The sequence below is a fragment of the Lissotriton helveticus genome, chromosome 5_1, assembly GCF_964261635.1.
Source record: "Lissotriton helveticus chromosome 5_1, aLisHel1.1, whole genome shotgun sequence".
Lineage (NCBI taxonomy): Eukaryota > Metazoa > Chordata > Amphibia > Caudata > Salamandridae > Lissotriton > Lissotriton helveticus.
The window spans coordinates 270,871,681-270,884,871 of record NC_136065.1 but is presented as its reverse complement, the minus strand read 5'-3'; the positions used below and the strand labels follow the sequence as shown (position 1 = coordinate 270,884,871).

The following is a 13,191-nucleotide window of genomic DNA, read 5'->3' as shown; positions in this document are numbered from 1 at the left end:
TTACAGATATGCAATTGTGGGAAGCCTGCATTACTCATACCTACCCATAGCTTACCTGGCTTTGTGAGAGAATTTAGCACTAAATTTCAAGCCCAAAGGAATGGGTTCCCTAGCTCTTATCATAGTGCCCATTAGTTATGGCCAGTCAAACTTATTCTGGAACCATCTAATCTATCTTTATGCCCCTTTTGATGTCAGAGACGACACCGTTTTCAGACATAAGTTAACCCGTAACCCTAAATGCCAGCTCCACCATTTGCTAGTGGTAATCCGAGGGTTTAGGACAGGGCCCAGTGTCCATAAGTGCCCCCATCACCCAAATCCAACACAAGGTATTCAAGAAATACAACTCCTTCAAAATACATAACTGACATTGCTCTGTATTCTACAAGAGTAGAGCACCTGGATTCTGCAATCAGGAATGTCTAAATTTTTCTATGAAGAGGGTGGTCTTTGCGGATATTTCTTGTTCTGTGCTTTCCTTTGTGGGGAACAACTGAAGCTGACTTTAGTGAAAATGATATTATAACAACAACAATTAAATCTAATAGCTTTTTAAACATAATAAATGTTGCATCCTTCTGGCATGATTTTCAATAAGAAAATGTTTCAAAATATTTTTCTTTTGAAATTTGTTCTGGAATTCTGCACCAAGCCAGTGATATCTTTATGAACATCAAAAGCAATTGTCTGATGAACAATAGGTTTGTTATTTGAGGTTGAGATTATAGGCAAACAAGAATTAAAAACTTTGTATCCTTAATAGACCCGAAACTGTGTTACAGAGGTGAGGATCATGAATCAACAATTCATTAGTTCGTATCCATCAACATTCACAGCCCAACTTCAACCATCATGAATACAAACAAAACAACATAACCCAGAAGCCTGACATTAGGTCACCAACAATACAAAGCGCCAATCCCAAGGCATAGTCCCAAATATAACCTCTCTCTCCACATGTCATTCTCTCTTTCCTTTGTGCTACCAGCTTTTGGAAAGGGGATTATTCAAACTAAATAATTTCAGTTTTTTGTTAACACATGCCACATGAAGTGAAAGACACCCATGTAAAAACGTCAAACAGCAAACTCACAGTCATGAGCGGAAAACAAGAGATCTGTAAATATAAAAATATCCAACATATCATCCAAACAAATACTTAATCTCTACGACTCAACATTGTTCCCAGGATTGGGAGTATCACATCATAGATAGGCGCTTGGGGGATTAATGCTCACCTCCATGTGCTTAATATAATTTCAATTTTTTATTAAGGTAGTTGGGGAAAATGTAATTCTACATCAGGACCACAGGTGAGGATTATGCATGTTTGAAGTTTACTCACTATCAGAGAAGGCATGCCCATCACCAGCTTAAAATTACATGTCTGAAAAGTAGAGACTGTGGACCTGTCTGCTGTCTCTATAATGTTCTCCCGAGTGCTGTCCAAGAAAAAGGCCCTGGAAAGCATGGTCTCTCTCTCAGAGTGGTCCCCAAAGTGGGACACATCAACAACAGCATCGGCCAGCAGCCATCAAGCCCATTTGGCTACAGTCGGAGAGGTCACTGCTTTGGCGGGTACCCTAACTGAGATCAAGAGCAATTGCATCCCCAATTGGCAGAGCTCTGCCTTCATAAATTCCGATGTCCACAACCATCGTGCTATACAAAGCTTTGGGACATGTGTAAAGGCCAGATAAGACAGGGTCCAAGTTTTAGACATTGTTCATCTGGCATCGGTAAACATTACCCCAACTGGGGTAAATATTCTGCCAGACAAATTCAACTCCCAGACCTACGCTCCCTTTTACACGAGATGAAGAACAGCAATGCTGCTAATTGTGCTTACAGCTCCTTACAAGACAGGAACTAATTCTGAGGCCAAGAAATAAACAAGTTCATCATCAAATTGACATCCTAAAACTGTGAGTACTACAGGCCCAGAGTCCTCAATAATCTGATCCCCCATAAACTTTTGCACAGGGCCTCAGCTTACTGCACCAAAGATTGTTCCCAGATGAGGCACCTTGCATCAGACGGTGTCCCAGTGAGATCTCTGTACAGTAAGTAATGGCTCTATATGCCAGGTCCACCATTGCCAAATCTTACAAATGAAATCACAACATTGACAAGCACAGCCCCCATGAGATCCAATCACTGATACAGATACCAACTTATAGCACAGTCTCCAGGTAGATCTATATCTTTTTGTACTGTCCATCCAGGATTGTTGGATAAAAATTGCAGTGCGTTCTGAAAGTCACATGATCGACCACCTGCAATGTAATTTGTCATGCCACTAGGCGCAGGTAACCATCCAAGAGTAGCCAGTGTGACTATTCAACACAGTCTGTGAGAATGGACGGAGACTGGGGAAGGATTGGATATTCCCAGGACAATTCTATCAAAACTGGAAACCAGACCTGCACAACCCTAGAGTCAACAGGATCACATCGATTTCCTACCTCTTCACCGGATCCATCACTCTTGTGGTGAACTTGGGACAAGTGTAATTGCAAGCTCTCCTTACATCTTGGAGGAACACATCTCCCACCAGGATTGCACGCCACATCAAATAAGAGGCAAACATATACATTTATGCACGGTCTCCACCACTACATTCTTTATCCCTTAAAGATTTTCTTCTATCAACAAAATGCAGTTGTCTAGACAGAAAAGCCTCAAAAACGTGGCAAACTCAGCAAGCAGATAGGACTTAGCCACCTAGGCAGTTGATCTAGCTTACTGCTGACACATTGTTTATTCTCAACAGTACAGAGCGGGTAACCTCGTCTTTTGTCAAGCATTTCACTGTAAAAAAAACTACCAGTTGCTCTAGACAGATTGTGGGCAACGTCAACTCATCAAAGGGACATTCTCCTCCCTCCCGTAGAGATATATCCGCATTTGGTACACCATCTCTTCTGGCTGCCACCTGATTCTATAACAAGATCCATGGCGGTCCCAAAGATTACCCTGCAGTTGCAGCTCTCTGTTTGATCAGTTCATAATAGGACCTTTCCCTGGCTTCCTTGGTAGGGAGGTAAATGCCATTGCAGATGGATGGCCGTCAATCTCGGATTGCCTGGTAGTTCACTGGACCCGGGAACACAGCTTGATCTAAGAAGATAACAGTTCTACGGATCAGATTAGCTTGCTATCAAGATGTTGCCCACTAGGAGGACTTCCTCAAGTCCATCTTGATCATCACCACCTTCTTTTGAAACATGCAAGGTGTGGTCCTCATGGAACCAATGAAGATGATAAACTTGCAAGGGACCATCTCCTATCTGTTCTCATTGATGACGGAATGTAGGGTCTGGAAAAATTCTACCATATTAAAAAAAATGCATCTTCAGGTGCTTTAAAGTGTAGTGTTCTATCAACAGGAAATTATATAGGTAAACTGTCAACCTCAGGCCCCTCTTATTGAGAAATTCCAAGACCGGCCAAAGAAGTTTTGTGAAGCATGATGGAGCCTATGAGAGGCCGAAAGAGAGGCCCACACATTCACACACCTGGCCCCACCACTAAAACTACAGGAAACCTGCTTCCCGAGTTAAATCAGTTTGAACTGGTAAAAATACCTGCAGGGTAAATATACACTAGCAAACACAAGGAGATGATGGACGGAGCACTGAAACTTTTCAGACACTCACACCCAGCAACAGATCTGGGTTGAATCCATCACCGTTCTTTAGCTCACTTCACCACCCCAGTTCAGACCCAGTCATATGCAAATCAGTCTTGGCCCTGTCCCTCATGGGAACAGTCCAGCACAAACTGCCAAGCCAGCTCTTCCCTGGACTGGAAAAAGGAATCATGGGTCCGGTTTTGGGGTAACACCCCTCATCAGCCAGGCTAGCTTGAATCCAGTAGCAAGGTGAGCAAGGGACTGGTTACAAGCTAGCCTGGTTGATGAGGGGTGATACCCCTAAACCGGTCCCATGATGCTTGTTTGCCAGATCAATGAAGACGCCACTCACAGGGGGTTAACTCCATTCTTTATTTAACGACTGCAGAGTGTCAGTTTCCCTCCACGAGCCACAGTAACAACAGCCTGACGCGTTGCGGACACCTCTCGTCCTTGTTCACCTGCTTACAAGTAAGAGAACAACAACAGCAAAGTGAGACTCATGTCTTCATATTTAAAGTCCCGCCCTGGTGGACGTGGGCACGGCACTGAGGCGCATTGCCCCATGGTCTTTGTAGCTCAATGTCCTTTCCCAAGTGGGTGCCACTGCTCCTCATAGTAAATGTAATTAAAAGCCCCAGTGGGTTGATGCGTGATAGGAGCTGCTGCACACTGTCAATATGATGTAATCAAAAAGCGGGCCCTCTGTTCCATCTGCATTACCTGATGAGGTCCGCAGGATCTGCTTGACTCGCAGCAGGGCGTCTTTGCGGCAGGACGGCCGCTCCAAATCCACAAAACAAGGTTGCCCTCAATGAAGACGCCACTCACATGGGGTTAACTCCATTCTGTATTGACAACTGCAGAATGCCAGTTTCCCTCCAAGCATCACAGTAACAACAGCCTGACACGTTTTGGACACCTCTTGCCCTCATTCACAGGCTCACAAGTAAGAGAACAACAACAGCAAAGTGAGACTCATGTCTTCATATTTAAAGTCCCGCCCTGGTGGGCGTGGGCACGGCACTGAGGTGCATTGCCCCTTGGTCTTTGCAGTACAATGTCCTTTCCCAAGTGGGTGCCGCCGCTCCTCATAGTAAATGTTACTAAGTATTCAAAATTACTCTAAAAGGTCTGCACTGTTTTGGCTAAGTCATGCACTACTTCCATAGAAACTGTAGGGCGCTGCATAAATTACTTTGCAGGTAAGAATTGTCGATGTTTTCTTCCTCTGCAGACCAACACAAAGCTAGAATGTGTACATTCTATACAGCAAACAGAGCCTATATATTAAAAGAATAAAAGCAGATGGATTTTCAGTGCAATGGAATAAGAGGCTTATCCTCTTTACATGATTACATTATTAGTTGTTTTACGTACTTATTCTTGCACGCTATGTGTACACTATGTCACTGGCAATGATGGTTTTACTTGTCAGTATGATCCATCCTTGAGTGTGGGGAATTGCAGTGGCCCCATACTGAAGAACTGACAAGAAACTGCAGCTTGTAAACAGGTTTATTCCTTCACACATTCTGGCACATGCTCCCTTTTAGCTAACCTGCTCCAAATACCACCCAGTGTTCCATAGTCCACTCATGGAATAAGCAGGAGCAGAACACAGAATTGTAACGTGGTGGAATTTCACAATCCACAATTAGCAACCACTTGTGCCGCTTTGTTTTCTCTTATTTCTGTACTAGGTCCCGGGCACGTGTCCCATACACATGGTAAAGCGACATATGCTGTTTTAATATGGTTGCTAAAGTCGAGAAAGGAAAGCTTGTCCATATCTGATCTGTTAAAGACACACCCATTTTCAAGGAGGAATAGTTCAAAAGTTATGCAAAGGAGGACTCTTGAAAATAGCAATTTAAAGGTGGGATTTAGGTGCACTCTAAAACCTGTTTCTGAGTTGCAAACATTGTTACTACACTTATTTTTTTTAGATAAGAAAAAAATTGTTGTTTTAATGTTAGAAATGTAATTGTAACACAAATAAAAAATATATAATCTCACCAACTTTTTCCATTAATATTTGGTCTTTGTTTGTTGTTTCTTGTATCACTTCTTTGAAGCTCACAAACAATGCAGTGTTAATCCAAGATGGTCACTTTTTTTCTTCGAACTTGGAGAAGGCAGGAAGAGGTGGTGGCTCTACACACCACATCTTTACCTCATCGTCCCAGTTAAGGGGATATAAAACCCAGCGGGCTAACAAGTCTTTTGTAACTCTTGCGCGAAAGCAAGTTAAAGAAAATGGGAGGGGGGGTTCCACCTGGCACCCTTCTCAAAAAACATAAAAGTAAAGTATTTTATTTTGTAGCAGCAAGGGAATGGGAAGCAAAACAGGAGCGAGTGGGGGAATGAGATTAGAGTTAAGCAACAGGAAGGGGTCAGAAAAGGAATTTAAAAAAATGCTGGCATGGGGATAGCAGCGTACATGGGGGGCAAAACAGAGTGCTTGTTCCGAACGGTAAAATCTGCAAAGGGGGAGAGCACGGCTGCAGGAGAGTAACAAAGAGCGCAAGAGGATGGTTATATCGGAGGCATAGAAAGTAGAATATGAAAGAACAATGAAAAACACATGTTCCCTCAGAGAGTGCTTAAAAACAGAAAAACTTAATTCCCTAAAGGTGAGCAGTGGAAGGAGACAAATCAGCTAGTCAAAAAAGGTGGCAAAGAAACTAAGATGCAGTGGAGGGTCAAAAACAGGAGGAGGAAGGAAAGCCATCGATTGACCAAGCAAAATAGAGGGACGAGAAAGCCATCCAAATGGTATGCAATAGGCGAGCTCTATGCCCCTCTACGTTTTTGGTATGGTCATTAAGAAGTCTTTCAAAAACTGAAAACTAAAAGCTGCCTGGAGACAAGACTTAAAACCTTCTTTTGGTTCAGGAAGCTGTAGAACTCCAAAAAGCTTTGGTTGTCTGTAAAACCAGAGAATTTAGGTTTAATTCGCACCAGCACCTCCCTCACCCCCCACGCCCCCACCACCACCACCACCACCCCAAGCGGTAAGCGTGAAAAGATAACCTTTACCCAAGTACGGAGTTGGGCTTGCCCAAAAAACAAATTACCCACTCTGATAAGATCTCATCAGATAGCAAGAAGCCTCAGCCGGCTTCGCATGAAGTCTGACTACCGTCCTAATAATCATGTTTAGATTCCTGAAGTATAACTGAGCAATTCATTGTAGCTACAGCAAAATGAGAAGGAAAAAAATCCCAAGAACTTATACTCTGAGCAGGAAGAAAAACAAGCATTTGCAATGCAATAGGTCTCGCATTAGGAAAGTTTGAGCTATTGGTATTGTAAATGACACATTTTTTATTTATGTTTTGTTTTTGAAAATAGCGAAATTATAGCTTTGTCATTTACAAAGCCAATAGTTTTAACTTTCGCAAATGTGACACCTATAGCATTTGTAGTGCAATATGTGTTGTATGTACGTGACTTGCATGTATTGATATTACAAATAACAATGGCTTTTAATTTTATTAAATAATTAATACTTAAATAAAAGTCATAGTAATTTATAATGGCAATAGCTTAAACTTTAGTAAATAACTTTTGTGAAGATTATGTTCAGTGTATTTTATTGTGACGAAAATCCAAGAACAGAAGTGAAATATTAACATCTTTTTGTTATATTTGTAATAACGCTTGAAACAGGGAGAGAACATATTTGAACCAGTTGTTGTTGAATGGTTGCACAGATTGATGCTGTGATGGCGCTGAGTGATGTTGTGATGGCGAACAAATGATGCAGTGGCGTTCAGTGATGCTGTGGTAGCGCATGGTGATGTTGTGGTGCCCCTGAGTGATGCTGTATGCTATGTTTTGTTTTGCTATCCTATGTTTTGTTTTGTTATGCTATGCTTTGTTTTGCTATCCTATGCTTTGATTTGCCATGCTATGCTGTGTTTTGTTATGCTATGCTATGTTTTGCTATGCTATGTCTAGCTATATTTTGCTATGCTATGCTATGTTATGCTTTGCTATGTTTTGTTATGATATGCTATGTTTTGCTATGATATGCTATGTTTTGTTTTATTATGCCTTGCTATGTTTTGTTTGGTATGCTATGCTATGTTTTGCTATGCTATTATATGTTTTGTTTTGCTATGCTATGTTTTGTTGTGTTTTGCTATGCTTTATTATACTTTGTGCCTTGTTTTGTTATGCAATGTTTTGTTATGTTATGCTATGTTTTGTTATGCTATGTTGTGTTTTGCTATGTATTTTTTTGTTACGCTATGTTTTGTTATGCTATGTTTTGTTATGCTTTGTTTTGTTATGCTAGGTTTTGTTATGCTATGCTATGTTTTGCTATCCTATGCTTGTTTTGTTATGCTATGCTGTGTTTTGTTATGCTATGCTATGTTTTGTTATGCTATGCTATGCTGGTGTGTGAGTGTGTGTGAGGGAGGGTGAGGGGATGTGAGGGTATGTGAGGGTGTGTGAGGGAAGGTGAGGGTGAAGGGATGTGAGGGTGAGGGGGTGTGAGGGTGAGGGGGGGTGAGGGGGTGTGAGGGTGTGGGTGTGTGGGTGTGTGAGGGTGTGTGAGGGTGAGGGTGAGGGGGTGTGGGGGTGTGAGGGGGTGTGAGGATGGTGTGTGAGGGAGGGTGAGGGGATGTGAGGGTGAGGGTGTGCGAGGGTGTGTGAGGGTGAGGGTGGGCGAGGGGGTGAGGGGGGGTGAGTGTGTGAGGGTGAGTGGGTGTGAGGGTGAGGGGGTGTGGGGGTGAGGTGGTGTGCGGGTGTGAGGGGGTGTGGGGGTGTGAGGGGGTGTGGGGGTGTGAGGGGGTGTGAGGGTGAGGGGGTGTGAAGGTGAGGGGGTGTGAGGATAAGGGGGTGTCGGGTGAGGGTTGTTGTGAGGGGTTGTGGGGGTGAGGGGGTCTAAGGGTGAGGGTGTGTGAGGGTGAGTGGGTGTGAGTGTGAGGGTGAGGCGCATACTTGTGCTGGTTTTCTTCTGGGATTAAGCCTCTCTTCATTCAAATGCTGCCTGTGAGCCTGCTTTCAGCTTTGCCTAACGGGAGGGGCCTTGCTGTGTCTGAAGGTGACAATGGTAGTTCTTGAACCCTCAGGAACCCTGTGGGTTCCGACGTCAACATAATTCAGCACTCGGACCTTTCCCCTAACAGACCCCACGCCAGGCGCATGCTTTTTTAAACGACTCCAGCTAGATGCCCGCCTAGTTCAGTGCCTTAATGCAGGACGAGTTCGTGTTAGGTTCGAAATAGACCCTCTCTTGTGCAGAATAACCGCTCACGCTTCTACAATGGGCAAATAAGTTAAAAAGTTGAAACTGCATTCTTACTTTAGAGGTTTTGATTCGTTTATGCTGGAAGCAAGGAGCACGGCGAGCAGGGAGGGGCTGGAGAGGTGAGGACACAGAGAAAAAAAAAGGGAGTCACGGCCGGCCGTGAAGTGTGAAGCAGTGGGCGGGGAAGCAGGAGCAAATGGTAAGGGGAGCCTTTGAAGAGCAAGGCAGGGGGATAGAAGCGCGGTCACGAGCACGTGCACTTCTACAAATCCACATCGTAAAAAGTCAGCTTTGTGGTTTGACTGCATTAGGTCTCTCTACGAGACCTAAAAATTAATAGAATCCTATTATATGATAATTAAGCAGTCACAAATTCAAACAATCGACACCTGTGTACTCGCCGAAGGTCCATCCTTTAGCAGCCTCTTAAGAAGGGGGGGCGGCACATATACTGGTAACCGAGAGAAAAATTAGTGAAACCCACAAGTTCGAATAATGATTTTCAGGCTAGGTCACTGCTTAATTTAAGCCGCCAAAGTGATATTTGGCTACACATTATGACTACATACTTAGGGCTGTTGAACTGCCTGAAGCTGATCTGATTTGAAGGAATATAGGGCTTTAGAGAAAAAAAGAAACGATGGATCTTTTTTTTTTCAACATCAAATCCAGCACTCCAGTCTTGATCACAATGGAGGCACTGCAGAAACTGCTGTTCTAAAGAGGCAGGATTGGAAAGGAGGAATGAGAGAAAATAATGAAGCCGGCAAGAAGCGGAAGTCTGCTGATTCGATCTCAGCTGTACCTTTTGTTTTAGTTTTTGTGTTCGAACAAGAGGGTACAGAATGATTCTTATGTGTGTGTCTCTTACCACGAGTGCCCCCCTCTATCCTCCTTCTGAGCCATGGACCAACCATACGCCGCTCTCCGTTGACCATGTAACCAGTGTCGTTCTTTCATTTCAATATCTGCCCTCACCATCTGCCCTGTTCTCCTGATGATTTAACAAATGAGAACTACTGGAAACCCAGAGACTTTGCTTTTCCTTTGTGCCTGTCAAGTAGAACTGCATGCACAGTCTGTGGAAGTTTCCACAGCAATTCCTAGCAGGCGGATTGCTGCGTTGCAAGATTTTAGGCCTTTGCACACTTTTAACATCCATCTTGGGGAGGTCTGTGTTTAATTTGTAATGCTGCACTGTTGTATTACTTGTTCATACTTGATTTGTTATATGCTGTCTGTTTTTGCTGCTCATCTTCATTCTTGCACTCAATTATCCGACTATTCCTGAACCATTCCCAACTAAACCCTAACCTCATGCGAGTTCGAGCAGCTGAGAAACAGAATCCAGTTCTGTTCTGAAGAAGGTTGCCGAGGGACAGGCATCACTGTGTTCGGGTGTTTGCTGGGAGGAGAACCTTAGTGTTAGCGAGTGTGATGGTACCACGGTGCACATGCTACCTTGGCACATTCTTTCAGTACTAGAAGAGCACTATAGAATACAATGTCAGTTGGACGAACTCTTGACGCGTTGTTGAAGAGCTGCACAAGATGGTGGAAGGTTGCGATCTCTTGGCGTACTTAAAACGTTATGCTCAAGATAATGCACATTTAAGGATCGTTCACAGGATTAATAACAAGCAGTACAAGAGGAAGCACATTGGAAATTTCGTTCAGCATTGGAAGAAAACTGCATAAACTAATGGAAGTTGGTAATGGGAGTTGGACTGTCTTGTAGTGTATTGAAAAGGGTAAGGCAGATTGGAAGATCCCTTTCCTATGTTTACATCAGTAAGTAGTGTAATACTTACAGACGCTGTACCAGGCCCAGTTGCCCAGCCCTGCGATGCCCATGGCAGCAGCCACGTTTCTCATGCCTTGCTGATCTATTTTTAAAGTGCTTTCTCCCTCGCCCCCACACCCACATTGAAAACGGCAAGCAAAAACAGCTCTACCACAGACACTATATCGTCCCAGAAAACGAAGTAAGTGTTTACCGCCGGTGTTTGTTCAGCCTCCTGGGTCAGTTCTCGCTTTGCTGAAGCTGTGGGAGTGTAGGGAACACGTTTCCAAGCCACACGCTGATGCAGTGTATAACGCAGGTGTGTAAGAAACGGTACTAGATGTCCCACAAAGTGAGTGGGTGTGCATTTATTTTATAGTACGTTTTACCTTTGGGGTTGTGAATGAATGTTTAAGTTATCAGTTCATTACATTAGTTTTAGCTTCACTCCCCTGTATAGCAATCAATAGCAAAGCGAATAGATCTTGGAAAAGCAGCACAAGAGGGACCGAGCAATAGAGGGTGTGGGGAAGTTAAAGGACACGAAGGAGAGAGCAACGTGCGAGTCTGGTGATGCTCATGAGGGAGACAGCAAGAGTATGTGCGAGGGAGATTGGGGAGAAGCACACGAGAGAGAGCAGCACATGAGGGAGAGAGCAACACCGAGTTTTGCTAGGGGGAGATGCACATAAAGGAGAAATCTGAAAAGCAGACGCACTCAAATGAACTGCTTAGCCAAGAAGAAAAACAAGCAAACAAAGCCCTCACTTACCTACCTCCGGCCACAGAAACGCTGGAACACGCACACCGCAAGTCGGCCTGGAGCGCGCCTCGGAAGAGACGCGGGAGGACAGGAGCGTGACGCGCGTGAACGTGCACGTTGACGTTCCCGCGCGTTCACGGACCTGAGTCGGCTCGTGCCCAGGTTTGGAGCTGCTCGTTCACAGCTCTGACTCCCTTGGCAGGGAGGAAGGCGGCTATAAGTCTCGTTGGCGGCAGCGCTTCGCGCTGCAACGCCAGCGAGACCTAAAAAGGAATAACAAATTCACACAAATGTCTGTGACCCCTTCTGTTATACCAAAATCCCCCAGGTCGCAAAAAGTGGGCACACACCCATGTTGCGCTCTCTGTGCACTTTTAATAATACAGACTCACATGACCAGCCAAGAATGGGGCTGCATGAGCAGGATGCCTACTACTTGCTGGGAGATTTTTAAACCTCAAGAAGCAATTGCTGAAGTTGCATAGCACTAATAGGCCGAAATAGTGTTAGCAATTTAAGTCGACAGGAAATGAATCAGACTTTTAAAACCTACAATTTTGTTAGTTGGGGCTCACAACTCCTGTATAAGATACATAAAAAACACACACAGAAAAAATATTGTCTTGCTGCATCAATAAACATAGCACAATTTGCCAAGAATGTAAGAGTGGAACCATTATGTGCCCCTCAAAACATGTTTTAATTTATTTTAAGTAAAACGTACCATGTCCTCGCTAATTGCATTTTCAGTTTTGTCATCATCCAAATTCTCAAAACAATGGTTGCTCTGCTTATTTGTATGATCGTAATTCCGCGATTGCAGATCCTGTACCAGCAACAACAGCTCTTTCACCTAAGAAATAGAGTTTACACTTATTTATGGCCTTTTATCTATATGTTACGAACACTTTTTATGAATTTTAACACTATAAAGGAAAACAAAGAAGTGTTTGTATTGCTGTCATTGTAGCATTGCCTTCCCAACTTCAAAATGAGGCGATACTGTGTTTTAATGTAAGTGACCTCACAGATCTTCACTGTTGCAAAGCCACATGTGCTGTCCCTACTAACTAGAGAAATGTAATGTGTGGTTTGGCTTGTCACAAAATGCTAAATGCGCACAATGAGAACATGGTGATGTCAGGAGGTGGAATCTGTGAAGCCGTCATGTTGTCTTTGCTAGCCCCTAGTATATGCTCAGGGTAAAACATGGTTCCCTTTCCCAATAGGCACAACCATGGGTTACAAAATCTGTACATGACAACAGGAGTGCCTTTGCAGGTGCGGTGCACCAGAGACCATCAGTGGGATTCGTGTGGTGTGTGCTGATCCTCCCATATCTCTATGGTTTATTTGCTGTGCACTTTGTACTTTTGCATGGTGACTGTCACCACTCCGCCAAGTATTTCACAGACATATCAGGTAGGTTTGGTGGCATATTACCATGGCTCCTTTATAGCATACCTTGCACAGACCATTATGAATTATGTATAGAGTATTCCTCTGCCGGCTTAGTGTCTGTCTCCAGCACTAATTTCGTTTTTTTTAATTATAGCTCTTTCCTTTAGAGGTCATGTGTGTAATTTGTAGAACATTGCCTGCCTGGTTCTATTTTCTAAACATTGCTTTGACGCATGTTCCTTTTTGGGTCAGGTGAGCAGTATGATGGTATAATTCACCTTGACTCCTCTCCTCTTATTCATATCTCTAATTTCCTATATTTCTTTATCGGTTGCTATAAT

General features: G+C 43.6%; 1 protein-coding gene across 2 annotated transcripts in view; it reads right to left on the bottom strand.

Moving 5' to 3' along the window:
- CDK5RAP2 (CDK5 regulatory subunit associated protein 2) overlaps positions 1-13,191 on the bottom strand; it is an 841,564-nt gene that overhangs the window by 374,629 nt on the left and 453,744 nt on the right. For both annotated transcript variants that reach the window (XM_078642183.1, XM_078642184.1), the window contains one exon: positions 12,174-12,302. In XM_078642183.1, the coding sequence (XP_078498309.1) occupies positions 12,174-12,302 (129 nt within the window). The remainder of the gene's footprint in view (positions 1-12,173; positions 12,303-13,191) is intronic.